This window comes from Zeugodacus cucurbitae, chromosome 5 (genome assembly GCF_028554725.1).
Source record: "Zeugodacus cucurbitae isolate PBARC_wt_2022May chromosome 5, idZeuCucr1.2, whole genome shotgun sequence".
Lineage (NCBI taxonomy): Eukaryota > Metazoa > Arthropoda > Insecta > Diptera > Tephritidae > Zeugodacus > Zeugodacus cucurbitae.
Window position 1 is genome coordinate 6,508,532 of NC_071670.1, and position 19,822 is coordinate 6,528,353.

Below are 19,822 nucleotides of genomic sequence, written 5' to 3' on the forward strand. Positions count from 1 at the left end.
TTAACTAACATTTTTAAATATTTTTCTCTTCTAAGTCACTTCTTTATATTATTTAATTTATATTTGATTAAATTTCAAGAAAAATATTTACTTAAATTGTTTATCATACTTTTCCAAAGATTTTTAAATCATTTATAAAGTTATTTACCATTCAATTTATTTAAAATTCATTTAATATGTTATTTGCTAGTGAAAAGAAATATGCCGAATGTGCAAAAATATAAATCGATTACATCAACTAATGTGCCGTTTACATGGTGCGTTGTTTAAAAAACCAAATTTAATGTTTTATACTGAATTATATAATTCTTTAATTATCTATCATTTTGGCAATAATTAAATGCATAACTAACTACTACTTTTTATGCAATAAATATCGAAAATATTTCAATTAAATAGTATCCAATCAGACATACAAATTTAACACCGTTTCTTAACACAAATTTTGAAAAAGACATTTTCAATTTTTTTGTGTAAAAGCAAAACCACATAAAATTATATTTTATATGACAACTATTTTAGTATTCAAACTCAGAACTCTACTACCAACGGTTTCCTTACATTTAATACGAAGACTATCCATTAATATGCACAGACAACTATTTAACTGCGAATTTTAAGGCAACTAAAAGGTTGAGTAAATTATTTAAAAGTGAAATATTTCGGAATGTAACTTGAAAATATATTTAACAGAGTTACAAGCCAGATTATTTTGAAACTTTACCCTTTAAATAATGGTAAGTCTTTTTCTAAACATATGGTAAATGGCTTGTCTACATTTTTAGAAAAGTTAGACAGCAAATAAAAAATATTTAAGAAATATATGAATTTATTGTAAATCTAATTCAATGACTTTGAGGCACATAACAGTATTTAAAAATATTATTTTTAAATGTTTTTAGCAACTTAAGCTCTGAGGAAATTATTAGAAGCCACTTCTGTTCGCTAAAATTTTTGAAAAAAAAATACTATAAAATTTTAAATGCTTTACTCAATCTTTTCTGTGTCACACACTTAAAAAATATTTTTTTATTTTCCCCTCTACAAACGCTATACACTGTAAAACAAAAATACTTGTTAAGAAAAATGTAAAAGGACCCTCCTGAATGAACTACCAAAAGCCTTTCCTTTTCAAAAAGACTTCAATAAAAATATTTATAGTTATAAAGAATATGGAAAAGAAAAGTAGTAAGGAAAACAAAAACTATATGTAAAACTAACTAAATTAAAATGTAAGAAAATATATTAATTATATAATTACGCCTAAGCCAAAAAGAAACTATACAATATAAGATATTACAAAAAATGAGCGTACTTAAAAAAGAAAAAACAACTTTAGAGCATAGTATTCGTGAAATATTTAAAATATTTTAAAAATCTTAAAAAATACACAGTAAAAAAATTAAGTGTATAAGTGGTGTAATATGCTGTAGTTAAAAGATTTTAGGAAAAATGAAATGAAAATGAGAAAATTTTAAAAAGAATTATTTATGTCTATTGAGCTGTGGATTGTATTTATAGAGGAGCATATAAAAATATTAGAAAAAAATTGAGGTGAGCAGGTATTTTGAAAGTATATTAATAGTTTTTACGTCAAAAAATAATATGCTTTGGAAAAAATTATTTAGGATTTTTTTTATTTAGAAAAAAATTATATTTCTTTATTATTTGGAAAAAAAAAATATTTTTTATTATTTAGAAAAAAATATATTTTTATTGTAATTTCTATTTGGAGAAAAAAATTTTATTATAATTTTTATTTAGAAAAAAAAAGGTTTTTATTATAAATTTTATTTATAGAAAACTATTTTTTTATTAAAATTTTCATTTAGAAAAAATATTTTTTATTTAGAGAAAGTATTTATTATTTAAAAAAATATTTTTTATTATAATTTCAATTTAGAGAAAAAACATTTTTTATAATATTATAAATTTTATTTAGAAAAAAATTATATTTGTTTATTATTTGGAAAAACAAAAATATTTTTTATTATTTAGAAAAAAATATATTTTTATTGTAATTTCTATTTGGAGAAAAAAAAATTTATTATAATTTTTATTTAGAAAAAAAAAATGTTTTTAGTATAAATTTTATTTATAGAAAACTATTTTTTTATTATAATTTTTATTTAGAAAAAATATTTTTTATTTAGAGAAAGTATTTATTATAATTAAAAAAAAATATTTTTTATTATAATTTCAATTCAGAGAAAAATCATTGTTTATAATATTATATTTTTTATTTAAAAAAAATATTTTTTATTATCTCTAAATTGAAAAATAATTTTTTTATAATATTATAATTTTTATTTAGATAAAAATATTTTTTTATTATAAATTTTATTTAGATAAAAATATTTTTTATTATAATTTTTAATTTCAGAAAAATAATTTTTTATTATAATTTTTAAGTAGAAACAATTATTTTTTTATTATAAATTTTATTGAAAAATTATTTTTTATTGTAATTTTTATTTAGAGCAACATAATTTTTTTATTATAATTTTTATTTAGAAAATAATATTTTTTTATTATAATTTTTATTTAGCAATATTAATTTTTTATTATAAATTTTATTATTTATTATTATAATTTTTATTTAGAAAATATTAGTTTTAGAAAATATTTAGATACATTTTTTTTATAATTTTTATAATTTTGATTAAAAAAATAAATTTGGTTATCACTTTTTGTTTAAAAGAAAAAATATTTTTCAAAAAGAAATAGAAGAAATTTGGTATAATTTTAGTTCTATTAAAATATTTTATTCGGTGTAACATTCATTGATGATTTTTTTAAGAATTTTTAAAACGATTTTGAAAACCATTATACAAAAATATGTTTTCCAATTGCATGATTATGAAGAAAAAAACGATTTAGGATACTAAAATAATTATTTGGAGCAGACTGATATGGAAAATATATGATAAACATAAAGGTGTATATGAAAAAAATATTTAAAGAAAGTAAAATTATTTAATTGATGCTATGAAAAGAAGAATGAAATTTACAAAAAAAAATATAAACTGTTTTTGAAAAGAATATTTGTGTAAAAGCATATATGTTATTAAGAAAAGTAACATTATGAAATTAAAATTTTCAAAAAATTTATTTAGAAAAAAATCAAAAATTTTCTAAATGTAACAATTAACAAATTTGCAAAGCTAAATTTTATTTAAATTTCAGTTCAATTTTTTGTTTAATTCCAACAGTGTTATGAGGTGAGGCGTAAATTTCAATGAACACATTTTATGCAGTTGCAATTAATTGGAAAACAAAAAAAAATTAAGTCAACATAAATGAATGCATTTTAAGTGTGCAATTGACATGCAAATTGAACGTTATTGTAATCTATATGTATACACACACACATACATACAAATATACATGTGTATGTATGTATGCTAGCAGACAAATAAATACCGATGCACACACAAACAACTGCACTTACCTACATACCAAACAAATGAATGCAAAATGATTGCAAATGAAAAACAAAAAAGAAAAAAGGATAAAGAATACAAAATGAATAATAAAACAAACAAAAAATATATATCTATCGACAATTGTATTTAGAGTAACTGAATTCAGTGTGCATTTAATTAAATAAATACATATATAAATATATTAAAAATAAATTTATTTTATTTCTTTATGCGCAATGACAGCGGTAAGTAAATAATTGGTGTGAAAGGGCAATTATAAAAGAAAGAATTTGATTATTAATAGAAAAATATGCTGGCTTGATCTAAAGTCACTTGCAGTGAACAGCAGTGTAATTGCAATGAAAGCACAGGACGAGGTGATGTGCATGTCATATGATCACATTTTTGTCTGAAAATATATTTTTCATACATTTAAAGAAAAAAAAATTATGTGGAAAACCAAAATTTCATATGATGTGATATGACATACAGATCATATGATGCCAACATGCAGTGCGATGTGATATGATTATGGCGAATTATAATTTTTGTTTGCATAAAATAAATTAAAATTATAATTTAAATTTAAAAAGTGGAAATTCTCTCTGAAATAATATTTTTCAAATCATAAACACGTGATTTAAATTAAACGCGTAATGCACTGAACACGTGATGCAACTGCTAGAGGTCAAACTTTTTTGAAAGTGATATCACATCTTGTATGTTTAATAAGATGATAAAATATAAAATATTTGATAATTGGATAATCTCAGAACATCGACACAGTATATAGCTTTCCAAAGTAAGTTAATTAGTCAAATGTCATATGATATGAATCTAATTTGAAGCCACGGTGCGAATTGATCGAGTAAGAACTAATTAGCATAAATACATACGCGACTATGCAGTAAAAAAATACATTAAAAATCATAATTATCACATATCATGTGATGTTATGATTTTCAGATCACATGATGTGCATCACATCATATAAAGTAATGGCAATAATGTATTAATTTTTATATACGACTATATAGTAATAAAAAATTGATCAGAACTCGAAATTATCACACATCATGTGATTTTATGATTTTCAGATCACGTGATGTAGATCAGAGATATAAATTGATGAAGAATTTTGAACTCAAAAGTTGCACGGAAATGCATTTAAATGGTATTGCATAATATTTTATAGGAAGTCAAGAGAAGCAACCTTGTCAATGAAGTCATGTGATGTCAGGTGTAGCTGATAGGAGACCGACCGATTAATCGGCCTTGGTATCGGCATCGGCCAGTATCGGCCACAAAATTAAGTATCATTACTTAATCGGCCATATTTGGCCGATTCTTAGCCGATTCTTTCTACTTCTTTCGGATTATACTAAAATACATTTTTTTCCTTTTTTAATTTCTTTAGAGCATAAAATTTGAATGAACCATATAAAATACAGTGAATCACATTTGATTAAACTAACAATGCATCATGGTGATAATTTAAGTCTAGTATAAAGAAATTCAACAATTTTGCATTGGTTGGTTGGTTGGTTGAAAAGGGAGGCGAAGAGAGCCTGACCGCAAGCGGCCGCTTTTAGGCCATTATTAGGCCCATTGTGCTCCCCGAAGACAATTTTGCATTAATGAAAGATTTTATTTAGTACTGCTAGATTTATGTCAAATATGTACAGTTTTGTTTAAAGTTGTTGAGATTTTGAAGATAATGTCATAAAGTCACTATTATAGAAGCATTCGTAACTAGGTTAATTTATTTTTAAAAGTTTGCCATAGACAGGGTCACGTAATAATCACTTGGTGCTGGCCAGGACTATAATAAGGTGCATGGAAAAGAACCTCCCAAACAAGCTTCCGAAGTTTCTATTGAGTCACTATCACTATTTGCCGCCTTTCACAATGTGAGATATAAATGACAAAAGACATCTCTTTGAAAATAACGGATTCTTTTTACTAGACCTACTGTTTTCGAATATTGGCCTTAATGCTCATATTTGTCCTTAAGGGGTAACCCAGTGTAACCCATGAAAATTATTAAATTAATTTAAAAAAAAGTTACCCAACTGCTGACATGATTCCGGCCGAATGAGTAACTGATACACAAAAATTTAAAAAGGTTATTAAAGTTGAATATATTCCCTATACAATGACCTACGATTATTGAAAGATATCAAACTTTAACAAAATGGCGTAGTACTGAAAAAAATTTCGATGTTTTAGGTAAAAAATTGTCGTTTTTTATATGCCAAATTGACAATTTTCAACAAATCAAAAAGATCGTAGGTCATGGTATAGTAAATATATTCATTAAGTTTAAAATTGAGGTTGATCGGTCAATATCTCGTTGAGTTATGATGTCAGTAATTTTGTGAAAAGTCGTTTCGAGAAAAACGCCTTTTAAGTTTCGACTATAGCGGCTTATACATGTGAGCGATTGCTCTTTAGAACGCTGCCATTCAAAAACTATTCAAGATACGACCTTACCTTTCACAGGATATTTTTGAAATTATAAACTTTCGAATAAGCAAAAAATAAAAAAATCGATTTTTTGAAAATGTCACACCGGTATACCCCCTTAAAGGAAAAAAGCTATATTGCTGATTGCAGATTCGCTTTGAGAAAACGCGAATAATTTATTTGTTCTATCAACATATATCTTATAATAATAATTTTTTTAGTTTTGAATATTAATTAAATCACTAAACAACTTCATATTTACATATGAATTGAGTTGTTTACCTATTTTGTGAGGTTATTTGTCTTTGTTTTTATTTTGTTACTATACTAATTTACTAAATAATGTTGTTGATGAAAGAATCGGGATCGGCATCGGCATCGGCCAAAATTTTGGTATCGGTCGGACACTAATACATTTGTTTAATAAAGTGATATCAAGTGTAAATCATAGGTGATATTTACTTTATAGAGTGATGTGATTTAATTAATTTATCAATGCTGTAGTCCTTATAGAAAACAAAATTATTTTTCGTATATTTAGCTCTTATAATGAGATTGTCTGATATAAAGATCATATGATGCAGATCATGTGATGTGATTTGTAGATAGAAATTCGAAAACAAAATAAAAATTGTTAAAAAATAACGCAGTTGTATTGGCTGAATATAATATATAACAATAGCCTTATAAAATTTCGATATACAATAAAAAGGTTTCTATGTCAAGCAAGTCATATGATATGAAGATAAGAACATCACAATAAAAAATCTAGTGATATGTATTATTTTGATTGGTGTAATGTCATTATATCTTTTCAAACAAGCAATATTATCTGAATTACACAATTCTGGCAGATCATATGATGCAACATCACGTGATGTGATTTGATGCGAAAATTTAAAAAAAATGTCAACTATATTGAGTAGATAATTGAAATATAAAAGTCATGTGATATAGCATATATTTCTGCTCTAAATCAAACATATTTCTATGTCATTGAAGTCATCTGATGTGTGATCTACTCACATGTTGCTTTATGAATGGATAGCATGTCAATTAATTTGTTTTTTTTTTTATATATAGAAATAGCACTACTATTTATAATAAAATATGAACTTTATTATTTCATGCATATAATGTCAAAATGCATAGTTCACATGATATAGTATGAACGCGTGATGTGATTTCGTGAGTATACCCAAAAATAGAAGTGATGTGATGTACATATTACGCAGATGTTCAATGAAGTATTAGAAAATTCAATATATATTTAAAATGAATGTTGCCTACGCTTCGTTTGAACTCTATTTAACTATTTATAACCCCATCTCACCTCAACTTCTATAACTCTGAACTGTCTCTTTCTCTCCCTCTCTCTGGTAAGTCAACTCCGAATCTCACTTATTTTCGCAACTACACCGCAAAAAGTAAATATAATGAGCCTTCATTCATGGAACTTTATGAATCAGCTACTTTGCATCATCAGAAAATATCTCCACAAACTAACAAAAACAACAAAGCGCTTTGTCTTCACGCTGTTTTCCTCACACGTATTTGAAAAATTCTCTGAAATGAATCAGTTAGTTTTATTTGAAAGCTTATTAGCATATACTGGTGCTGAAAATATTTATTTGTATGTGTGTTTGTTTGGATGTGTAATTACGCTTAATGAAACCTTTCCTTTTAGGCGTTGAACTTGTATTAATTAAGGCATTCAATTACATTTTTACTTTCCTGAAACAATACTAAGGTGAGTGACGAATGCGGGACGAACATTTTTTATTGCAATAACGGCTTTTTAATGCTAAAATCGTTGCATATTGCAAGCAGAGGCTGCGCACTCTTATATAAGAGTGTATATATATATATATATATCACATATACCGGTAGTTGTTTACTATGTATAAGCCGATTTCTTCTACTCTCCGCTGTCTACCGTATTTTCAATACGCTTGTATATTTTTTTAATATAAATTAGTAATTTCTTGCTCTTATTTGGCAGCTTCAATTGACTTCTAATGGAATTGAATGTCGCTCGCTTATCTCATGTTGGTCTATATGTGCGGGGGCCATTGAGGTCAGAGAGTGTGATTGTTGTATTTTCAAATTCAATTGAATTGAATTTATTACTTGTTTATGTGCTCAATATATACATACAAATATACATACTTATATTAACCTGTAAATATCGCTAAAATATTGTTTTATAAATATTTTCAAATCTCTCTTACTATATATATGATTAAAATGTATATAGGATAGAAAAAAATAATTTATGAATTTTGTAATTTTTTTTACTCAAATGTGACAATTTAAATAAAAAAATATTTTTTCATTAAAAAAACCTCATTAATTTCAAAATTGCTTTTTTTTTTAGTTTCAAAAATTATTATTTCATCTCTTTTGAACTTTATTATTTAATGTATCTAAAACTTGGATTAATATTGTAAATTGAATATATTATTAGGTCTACAACTTTGCTTCCGCCGTTTTCCAATAGATGTCTCTAGGGTCAAGCACTGGTCGATTCAATCGTTTTATATCGATCTTGGAACTGAAAATGTCACTTTTTGAGCAGAATTCTCGACATTTGCGGGAAATTTTGCTTTTCTTTTTTAATTCCAAGAAAAGTGCGGCTGAGGCTCATCGAAATTTGTAACATCGACATTTATAACCGTTTTTATACAAAAAAAAAACTTAAATTTACCAAAAAAAGAACGATGGAAGCAAAGTTGTAGACCATAATATATTTTTTAAATTTAAAATTTTGAAAATTTTATTATCTTTAACAAATTATGAAGCTTTAAAAAACTTAAAATTACTTTCTTTACTAATTTATAAAGTTGTCAAAAAAATATATAAAAATATCATTTTTATTAGTTAAAATATTTACTTTTACTTTTATTTTAAATATTAAAAAATAATTACTTTTAAATTTAATTTTTACTTTTATTTTATTTTAAAGAAAAAATATCTTTTAATTTATGAAATTATTTCTAGAATAATTAAATTTCATTAAAATTTTAATTTTCAATAATTGTTTATAAAAATAATTTATTAAAAATAATGAATTTTATTCGAAAAATAAAAAAAAAAAATCAAAAGAAATAGCGAATTAAGCTGTTAAATGCAAATGATTTTTTTTATTTTTAAATTTTAATCCAAACAAAATTAAATGAATTGGCGAAATAAGCATAAAAATAATTGTAAAATTTTTATAAATCGTTTCTAGTATATAAATATGAAATAATAAGATTATTTTTTGTTAAAAAAAAAAACAAACAACAAAAAATTAAAAAATAATTTTAATTCGAAAAACGTTTGGAAAAATGTTTAATATTTTTTCATATTCATATTTAAAAAAAATAGTAAAAACATATAAATAAATAAAATTAAATATTATAGTTTAATAAATTATATTCGTAAAATATATTATATTTTCAGTAAATTAAGATAAAAATAGTATTTGAAATTAAAAAACAATTGGAAAAAAAATAAATATTTATCAAAATAAATTAAAAAAAAATGATTTTTATTTTAAAAATGTTTATAATTAAATATGTATTTTTAAATAAAAACAACTATGTTATATATTTAAATTTTTTTTTTACAAAATTAAATAACATAATTTTTTATAATTAGAATTTTTTTTTAATAATTTTTGTAAAATTAAAAATTGTAATAAAATAAAAAAATGTATTTATTAAAAAAAATTTTTTTTTTTTTATTTATATTTGTAAAAAAAAAAATAAATATATAACATTATTTTCTTATTTAAAAAAAGTTTGGTTTCTTTGAACATTTTTAAAAATATTTTAACTTAAACTGCATTATGTAATTTTTTTTATAATTAAATATTATTAAATAAAAAATAGTATGTTATATATTTAAATTTTTTTTTACAAAATTAAATAACATAATTTTTTATAATTAGAATTTTTTTTATTAATTTTTGTAAAATTAAAAATAGTAATCTAATAAAATATTTTATTAATTAAAAAAAAAATTAATTTTAATTTTTTTATTTTATTGTGTAAAAAAAATGTAAATATATAACATATTTTTTTCTATTTAAAAAAAAAAATTGTTTGCTTTATTTTTTGAACATTTTTAAAAATATTTCAACTTAAAATGTATTATGTACAGCCTTAAATTATATATTGTTGACAACAACCGATTGTAGCGTACTCTCACACTCCACTAAACGCCGTCTTAATCACGAGCAGCGGCAAACTATACATACACATGTATTTGTATATATGGATGTACCTAATGTAGTTATGTCAGCCTAACAGGTTTCTGCGTTGCCTCTGTGCGATTCTCATTTCAATGCCTGCTCAGTCAGTTGCCGGAATTCGTACGTGTCAGTTGTGATAATTGTCGCTGGTGAATTATTTACCAAGTGTATTTCAAAAACTAGTGAATTTATTTTTTAACCAAAATAGTGTAAAAAAACTTAAAAAAATCGAAAAGAAGTAATACTATTCACTACTTTCAGCGTTAAGTAAATAGAAAACGCGCGAAGCAATGCGTTTCAAGATCAATCACACACTTTTCGTGTGTACTGTGTTGTTGTTGTGTGTGCTGCAGTGCGAATTTGCAGGTAAACAAAATAATAATAATAATAAAAAACATTACACAAAGCCCATGGAGTTTCCAAAAACACTAGCTGTCCGTAGAAGAGTCTACAGTGGTGTTAGAATGTGAAAAATGTTAAAAAAATATATATATATATTGTAAAAGAAAAACAAAACATACAACTCAAGTTAAATATAAAAAAAATAAAATAATAGTTCTAATAAATTTTTGAATACATAAATTTTAAATTAAAATTAATTCTTTAAATATAAATATATATTTAAAAAAAAAAAAATAAAATTTATTTTTCCAATAATTAAATTAAAAAAAAAAAAATTTAAATAAAATTAATTTTTTTTTATATAAATATTTTTTTAAGAATTTTTTTTTGAAAACTTGAGTAAAAATATTTTATGGAATCCAACAATTTTTACTACCAAAACAAAAGTGGAAAAACATATAATTAAAAAAAAAATATATAAAAAAAATAAAATAAAAAATGTTTTTAATTTATTTAACACTAATTCGACAACTGACAGAATTAAAAAAAAAAATGGCAAAACAAATATTATTAGATGAGCTAAATCTCACTAAGACAATATTTGAAAATTTCCTTATCTCATTTTAATAAATAAAATATTTTTGTGTCATCGCTTATCGCTCTAGTATATACGCTCGCAGTTGTGAGCTAATTTCAGAAAAATAAATATTTGTGTAAAAAAATTAAATAAATTTCATTTTTCTAGCCAGCTACAAAGCCGAGATCGAGATAACTCCGGCGCCACCGGAAGAGCAGACAACAAAGAAGTCCGGTTGGTTTAGTCGGTTCTTTGGCGGTAGCGGTGATAAGACAACCACCACTACCACCACACCGTTACCACCACGAAATGTGCCGGCGCCCATACCAACACAACCGCAGCCAAATGCACCGCGAGTACAACCAAATACCGCTGGCGCACAGAAGCCACCACCATTTGCCATTAACCCAAATGCGCCGCTGATGCCGCTGGGACCACGTCCCGACACCCCCGACTCATCGCCCTTCGGTGGTAATGGCAAACAGCCACCACAGTGGCCACAACCCAATTCGCAATCAGCAGCACAAACACCGACCACGCCAGCCGGTTTGCGTCCGCCAGCCGGCAGTCCACAGTTGCATCCATCACAACAACGTCCACAGCCAGCACCGACACCTATGAACTTTGGTGGTAATGTGAATAACTTTGGACGTCCAGGTACAGCACAGCCGAATTTGCCACCTGGTTTTGCACCATATCAACCACCTAAAGCGCAGCCTTCTGGCTTGGATCTTAGTTATGGCGGTGGCGCACGTCCGCAAGGCGGTGCAGCCGGACGTCCCGGTTTCGGTTTAGCACCATTGACCAGCACAACTACCACCACTACCAGTACCACAACCACGACAACAACAACTACACCAAAACCAAGTTCACCCGGTAGTGCTTTAGGTTTGGATATGCGTAATGGTTTTGGCGGCATCGGTGTACCAACCACGACCACCACCAGACGCCCTTCAACAACAAAAGATGATTTCCCACCTTTACCACCACCACGCCGTTCCTCCGTGGGCAACAAAGAAGACTTCCCAGCACTACCAACACCACGCACACCCGGTAGTCCCACACCAGCTTCGCCGCTACGTCCCTCCTCTCCAGCTGGTGGTAGCGCACAGCCCACACTAACCTTTGCTTGGGGTTCGCCCACACCAGCGGCACCATCACGACCTGGCAGCGGTATCATACCACCAGCTTCACCTACGCCAAGCAGTCCAACGCGCCCCAGTACCCCTGGATTTGGTGGAACAGGCGTTTCGTTTGTGCCACACGTACCCGGTCCGTCGACTACGGTAAAACCTGGTGCTGCCAGTGGTGCCAGCGTTAGCTCAGTTGCCAGCGATGACGAAATACGCGCACTCACTGAGCAATTATATGCTAAAGAGCAGAGCTTGTTGAATTTGGTGCATGTCAATCCACAGGGCAAGACAAGGTCAATTGATAGCACAGACGAGGCGCCGAAACCGTAAGTATACCACTTTGTTAAACAGCTCAGCTTTGAAACATATAGCCACCAAGACATTGATTGCTTCGCTTTTACGCAGTCTCTTCGAGGTCGAGCCACGCGCCTTCGATTCGCCAACAGTCGCTAAAATGCGTGCACTTTTCGACAACTACGAAGAGGACACTTTGGCCAATGAACATGTGACCGTTAATGAACGGCGCGAGGAAAATGAGTTCGTCGATGCCGTAATGGGCACACAGGTGATGCGACAGGCCATGCTCTTCTTGCAAAACAAAGGTATGTTCAATTACTTCTTTACTTTGAATTACTTCATACCTCCGTTTACATGTAGGGATTGTATCGCCCGATCCGAAGACACATCGCGATCTCGTCAAAGAGCTCTGGTTTACACAGTACTCACGCGGCCAGGGACGCATTGGCAGTTCGGGCTTTGAGCATGTCTTCGTGCACGAAGTAAAGAATGGCACATTAATTGGTCTGCACAATTGGGTGTATTTTGCAGACGAGGAGAAAGCTGGACGCTTGGACTATAAGGGTTATCTGCATCAATTAGATTTGGGCAATGTAAGTGTGGAGAAATCAGACTGACTCTTTAACTATTTATAACTCTTCACATCTATGCTCTACAGAAAGCTAAAGTGCTGAAAGTGCGTTTCACTCATAAAGGTGTTAATAAACCGGTTAATGGCGTCTTCGCTGGCACCTCACCCGAACTGGAACTGGCTCTGTACACTGTCTGCTTCCAGTTGCGCCCAGATCGCACATGTCCCGTGTCGCTAGGTAATCAGCGCTTCGGCATTGTCACCTATACTTGGCGTTATCGCGGCAAACATCTGATTGGCAGCGCTTTCCCCGAACTATAGAGACGCCATCATGCAAGCATAATGAGATTTATAAACTTACTTTTGTAAGAAATTGAGATTTAAATTTGTAGTTTAATCAGGTAAAATAAACCAAAAAATATTTTCTTTAAAATTTGAATTTGCTTTTTACACCTAGTTAATCCCCGAGCCATCTACAGGCGATGAAATATACGAAATTTTTGTCAGCGGTGTGTGTATTTGCTTAATACAAAGGAGTGTGTCTCTGCTGTACTTTTCACAGAGGTACGTACAGTACGAAATAAAAAATCCGGTTGTTTCATGTGAGACTGATATAGAATGTTTACAAAAGTCCAAATACCCTAACCTCAACTATTCCACAGCAGTTTCTTGAAACTTAGTGTTAAACGATTCTTGTAAATATTATAAATATTGTTGTTTAATCGGTTGAAAGCTTATTTGAATTACCTGTTGTATACTCCAAGTTCTAAATCGACGACCACTGTCTGAAGTGGAACCATTCCAGGTTGTTAAAGCACAGAAAATAATCAGTATTTTGCTTGTGGACTACATGTAGAGCCTTAAAAGCTTTCTAATGAGAGTAAATTACATCCTGAGCAGGCGGTTTCACTGGAGTAACTTTAGCTTGTTAACCACAAAAGCTTTTTTCGCTTTTAAATTAAGTTTGTGAGCTTTTATAGATAGCATGTGAGCTTTTGGAATAGACTTGAGAGTCTTTAAAATAAATCGAACTTTCAAAGTATTTTTATGAACTTTCACAGTATGCTTGAGAGCTTTTAAATTCTGCTAGTGAGATTTTTAAGTATGCTTGCGAACTTTTTAAGTACACTTTTGAGTCTTTAAATTATACTTGTGAGCTTTCAAAGTATGCTTGTGAGCTTTCGAACTACGCATGGGTGCCCTTAAAGTATGCTTGGGAGCTTTCAAAGTATTCTTGTGAACTTTTAAAGTATGCTGAGCCTTTAAAGTAGCGAATGCTGCTTTGGTTGCCTATGGTTGCTAGATGAAACTGTAGCCTTCTTCAAAAAGCTGATATTTAATATATATGTGGATGGTAGTGGATGCTACAACACAGAATGACAACAGTAGCAAAGCTTTGAGCCTTAACTGATGTTGCTTTCTGAGATTATGACACATTAAACAAATTTCCGTTCGTTTTTATCGCAGGGAGTCACCACTTGCTGCGGAAGAATGCTACGGAGGCTGTTCTGAATTGCACACTTTTGGAACACTTGCATTCTTATATAGATTTCAAAGAAGTCTATGCACTTTACACTTTTTCTTGCAGAAACCCACACAATTTAACAACTTCAAATTATTTAAAACTCAAATACTAAATTAAAAACGATAAGTAAACAGCTGATTGGCCGGAAATAAACGAACTGCAACTGACAGCAGCCAGCAACCAACTAGTAAACAAAGCACTCGCTGCCTTCAATTTTCGCCGCAAGTCAATATAGCCAGCTCGCTCGTACGCACAGTGTAAACAAAAACGCGGAACCAGTTTACCAGTGTTGCCAGTGCGCGCACACTGTCGAATGTATACAAAAATACATGTAAGCGTGTATGTGTGTGTATATGTATGTATTTGGGTAAATAGTAGTGAAAACTATCGGCAAACGCCGTCGGGATATACAAATGTGGGAAAAATGCAGGCAATCGCTGGCTGAGCAAGAGTTTCGAAGCGGTCGCCGTCGTGTACGAACGTAAAACGAGCGTGAGCGCGTAACGTAGTGCGCCAGCGAGAAAAAAAAACAGGCTTAATATAATAATAAGCATATTGCAGACAAATATTAAAATATATTTGTTAATAAATATAAGAAAAAAGAATCGTGTATAACTGTTAAATATAACAGTGCTTACAATAACAAAGTGTTTGATAGTGCTTTTTGTGGCAAACAAATAACAAGTTTGTGCTGGAAAAGCAGTTAAACGAAAACGAAAAGCAGTGTTTGCTTGTGTGACAGAACGTTGACGTCGCAGCGCGCGTCCCAAGTTATTCTAACGAAATCGAACGACTTTTACGCGAGGAAATCATGTGAACTGCGTTAAATCGCAGCGAAAATAGTGTAAGTTACTGCCAACAACAACAAATAATAACAAATGGTTTATAAGTTAATGGTGTATTTGTTGCTTTTTTCGCTGCTTTGTGCATTTCAGCTATCCAACTGGCAGCAATGCAAGCAGCGCTGTCGCCGTCAATTTGTGTGTGTGACTGTATGTATACTCGTATGTGTGCCTGTGTTAGCAGAAAATGTGTGGGTAGTTTGAGATGGCAGCGAGATAAATGCAGTTTACAGTGCTGTCAGTGGTTGATTGCAGCATGAATTGAAGTTGTTGTGGTAAATGATATTGTTAAAAAATATTCAACTAATAATTGAGTATTTAAAAAAACACAGTATAAAAAAAATCAAAAAACATAAAATAAACAAAAAAAAAAAAAATTAACAAAAAAAAAATAATAATAAAATTAAAAAAAAATAGTAAATGAAAATTTAAAAATTCAACTTACAATAAACAAGAATAATAAAAGCAAATATTGAAAAAAATATGCTATAAATAAATATTTTTCAAAGAGTTTTTAATAAAAAAATATCTATGCATATATGTACATAATAAAAAATTGAACTAGTGTAATTTAGAATAAAACAATTTGTACAAAAAATATCGAAAACCCATAAATATAAGTGATAAAAATTATTAAAAAAAAACAAACAAATGCATAAAATACTAAACATATTTAAAAATACATGAGTCTGATAACAATTTATATACACAGTTGAACTTCCCTAACTCAAATCACCATAATCTCCAAAAAAACTTCGAGTTATAGAGACTTCCGAATTAGGGAAGGTAATTTGTATGAAATTTGAGTTCTATTGTCAATTCAAGAGTTCGAGTTATGAAGAACGTCGGGTTATAGAAGTTCAACTGTATTTATATCTTTTATATAGTTTTAGTTATTGAATAATGTGAAATAGAAAACAAAAATATAATTTTGTATTGAAATATATTTTGAAAATTGTTTTATGCTTTTAATTAAAAATATTATATTATTTCTATTAAAAATAAAAATTATTTAACTCTTTCAATCGTGGTGGTTAGTGTCAATAACCACCTCTTTCCGAATTATATATTAAAATCCACGACATCTACCGACAATCGCGTGAATTATCATGAATGTCTGTACCTTTTTTGACAAGGTGCGACCGGTTAGCGTCACATTCTATGATGATACTTTCAGTGATATTTCAAATGTAGATAATGCCAAAACAATAATCGAAACATTCAACATATTCTTAATCTAAAAGCGTGACTGAAAGAGTTAAGTAAAAAAATATATATATTACATACCAAAAGTGCATCAAGTTTAAAAAACATTAAAAAAAAATGCAAAAATTAACCGGAAAAAAATTTGCTAAACTCTTATATAGTTTCAGAAATCAAATAAAAAAAATTATTTTTAAATTTATATTTTGCAATATTTTTTTCTAATAATAAAATAGGCACATGTTTCGAAATGATTTAATGCTTTTATGTAAAAAATATTACGTTTGAATTGTTATTGTTTTTTAATTTGACTTGATAAAAATTCAACAATTATTAATCAGAAAAATGTATTAAATTTCAGTTAATTGTGTTAAAAAATGCACTTTAAATATAAAAAAATAAAAAACTTGGTAAGCATACTTAAATATATCTTTTTATAAATTGTTTTGCAATTAATTAAAAGAAATAATTTTAATTAATTTAAATTAAATAAAAAATTGCATAACTTGATTAAAAATATAAATAATTTAACAAACAAAAATTTAACTTTAACAAATAAAAAAATTAATTATAAAAAAATTCTTAAAAAGAATTAAAAAATTGTTAAAGAATTAATTAAATATAAAAATAAAAAAATATATATATTATAAAATATATATATATATAATACAATAACAGTGTCTGCATTTAATATTAACAAAGCTATATTTAATGCTTCTTCGAAATATGTAGCTTATATTAATTTCTAAATATTAAAAATAAAAAAATATGAAAATCAAATATTTAGTTATAAATATAATAAAAAAAAACAAGTAAGGAAGGGCTAAGTTCGGGTGTAACCGAACATTTTATACTCTCACAATTTATTTATTTAATTTCATTAACACAATTTTACCCACATATTCATCATATATATGGTATAAAGTCCATTGAAGGTTTGAAAACCCTAATACTAAGTATATAGGAGTTAGGTGAAGTTATGACCCGATTTCACATATTTTAGGCACGGCGACATATTAGTAACAGAAAGATATTCCCTCTGAATTTCTTCAAAATATCTGAGAGACTTACCTATATTTTCAGTAAAAAAAAAAAATAGAAGCAATATGTTCGATATATGGGGCCTTGAAAATTTATGGTCCGATTTCGATGATTTTTAGAAGGGCGATGCTACATTATAAATGTAGTATTTGTGCAAAGTTCTGTTCCGATATCTTCGCTAGTGCTTACTTTATATATTGTAAAGTAAACAATTCAGATCGTCTTCAAAGTTCTGGTATATAGGAAGTAGGCGTGATTGTGAACCGATTTGGCCTATTTTCACAACATATCATTGGGATGCAAGGGAAATATAGCAAACCGAATTTCATTGAAATTGGTTGAGTAGTTTCGGAGATATGGTTTTTGACCCATAAGTGGGCGGAACCACGCCACTTTTGAGTGTAGGTCTTCCGTACCTTCTTTATAATAAATATAAGGTTTCGGTTGGTTTTCCTTACTGAATTAACTTAATTAAGTTTTCAACGTAACTATTGTATGGGAGGTGGGCGTGGTTATAATCCGATTTCCTCCATTTTTGGGCTTTATAAGGAAATGCCTGAAAACGGCTCCTGAGAGTTTCGTTGATATAACTTTAGTAGTTAACGAGATATACACAAAAAACTTAGCAGGGGGCGGGGCCACGCCCACTTTCCCAAAAAAATTACATCCAAATATGCCACTTTCATAGCTTAATTTATGGCTTAGTTATAGCTCTTTATGTGTTTTCGGTTATCGCCATTTTGTGGGCGTGGCAGTGGTCCGATTCCGCCCGATTCGAACTTAACCTTCTTATGGTGTCAAGGAACACGTGTTCCAAGTTTCATTAAGATATGTCAATTTTCACTCACTCAAGTTACAGCTTGTCACCCTGATCACTTTTATATATAACCTTATATCTAACTCGTTTAGTGAACAAAACTATAATACCCTCTTAGCAACGTTTGTTGCGAGAGTACAATAAACCTATGATAATAACGCCAAATTAATTGAGCAATTAAAATTTTTATTGAGAAACCCTTTTTTGCCTTTTATACTGCCAGCCAATCAGCCAATCGCAGACAAAGAACGTATATCGTACGACTTTGTTACAGAGTTCAATTAAATACAAATGTAGATTTTATTTTGTATGGTAAATTGATTTTAATCAGCGTTTTAATCGAGCAGAGACCGGTTAATTGATCAATTAGCACCTGTCTAAAAACGCTATTAGTTCAGTTCATAAAATGTATCGTTTTTAAACTCAAATGTGTATATCAGAAGCGAAAAACTGTAATAGTTAGAGCACAAATTGTCGGCAGTATACTTTAATAATAGGTCTAGTAAACTGTTAGTGAAAAAATTGCATTAAGAAAATTTTGTGATACAGATGTCACAGTTTTTGGCCAATAGGAATTATCAAATAAAACGTTGCATATTTGAAAGAAATCGGATCATTCTTACTATGCTAAATAAACACTTCAAATAAATGCAAAAACAAGAAAAAACGTTAACTTCGGCTTTACCGAAGCTAATATACCCTTCACAGGTGCATTTCTTTTAGTAACTATATGTTTAAGCAAATCTATAGACGTAAGAAAAAGTAAGGACGTTTTCCATACAAGCCATTGATTCCGATCGTTCAGTTTGTATGGCAGCTATATGCTATAGTGAACCGATCTGAACAATTTTTTCGGAGATTAAATTATTGCTATGAGCAATAACTCACATCAAATTTCATGAAGATATGTAGTAAAATGCGGAAGTTTTCCATACGAGCCCTTGATTCCGATCGTTCACTTTGTATGGCAGCTATATGCTATAGTGAACCGATCTGAACAATTTTTTCGGAGATTAAATTATTTCTATGAGCAATAACTCACATCAAATTTCATGAAGATATGTAGTAAAATGCGGAAGTTTTCCATACGAGCCCTTGATTCCGATCGTTCACTTTGTATGGCAGCTATATGCTATAGTGAACCGATCTGAACAATTTTTTCGGAGATTAAATTATTTCTATGAGCAATAACTCACATCAAATTTCATGAAGATATGTAGTAAAATGCGGAAGTTTTCCATACAAGCCCTTGATTCCGATCGTTCAGTTTGTATGGCAGCTATGTGATATAGTGGTCCGATATCGGCAGTTCCAACAAATGAGCAGCTCTTGAAGAGAAAATAAGA

General features: G+C 28.8%; 3 protein-coding genes across 8 annotated transcripts in view; 2 read left to right on the forward strand and 1 right to left on the reverse strand.

Moving 5' to 3' along the window:
* The window catches only part of LOC105216730 (uncharacterized), a 230,424-nt gene that overhangs the window by 44,641 nt on the left and 165,961 nt on the right, over positions 1-19,822 (reverse strand). Inside the window, exon 1 of one of the 6 annotated variants that reach the window (XR_008471223.1) lies at positions 7,225-7,316. The exons of 4 other annotated variants lie outside the window; for them this stretch is intronic. The gene's annotated coding sequence lies outside the window, so the exon portion shown is untranslated. Of the gene's footprint in view, positions 1-7,224; positions 7,317-13,795; positions 14,089-19,822 lie in introns of those variants that run through there. One more of the 6 variants, XR_008471220.1, reaches the window with a different exon arrangement.
* LOC105216727 (endoribonuclease CG2145) lies at positions 10,243-13,481 on the forward strand. The gene is made up of 5 exons (XM_054230860.1): positions 10,243-10,494; positions 11,216-12,506; positions 12,586-12,782; positions 12,838-13,070; positions 13,136-13,481. The coding sequence occupies exons 1-5, from the start codon at positions 10,419-10,421 to the stop codon at positions 13,367-13,369; spliced, it is 2,031 nt and encodes a 676-aa protein (XP_054086835.1). The 5' UTR covers positions 10,243-10,418; the 3' UTR covers positions 13,370-13,481.
* Positions 14,679-19,822, forward strand: part of LOC105216729 (protein tweety-2) — a 161,344-nt gene continuing 156,200 nt past the window's right edge. The window contains exons 1-2 of the mRNA XM_054230858.1: positions 14,679-15,417; positions 15,509-15,690. The gene's annotated coding sequence lies outside the window, so the exon portion shown is untranslated. The remainder of the gene's footprint in view (positions 15,418-15,508; positions 15,691-19,822) is intronic.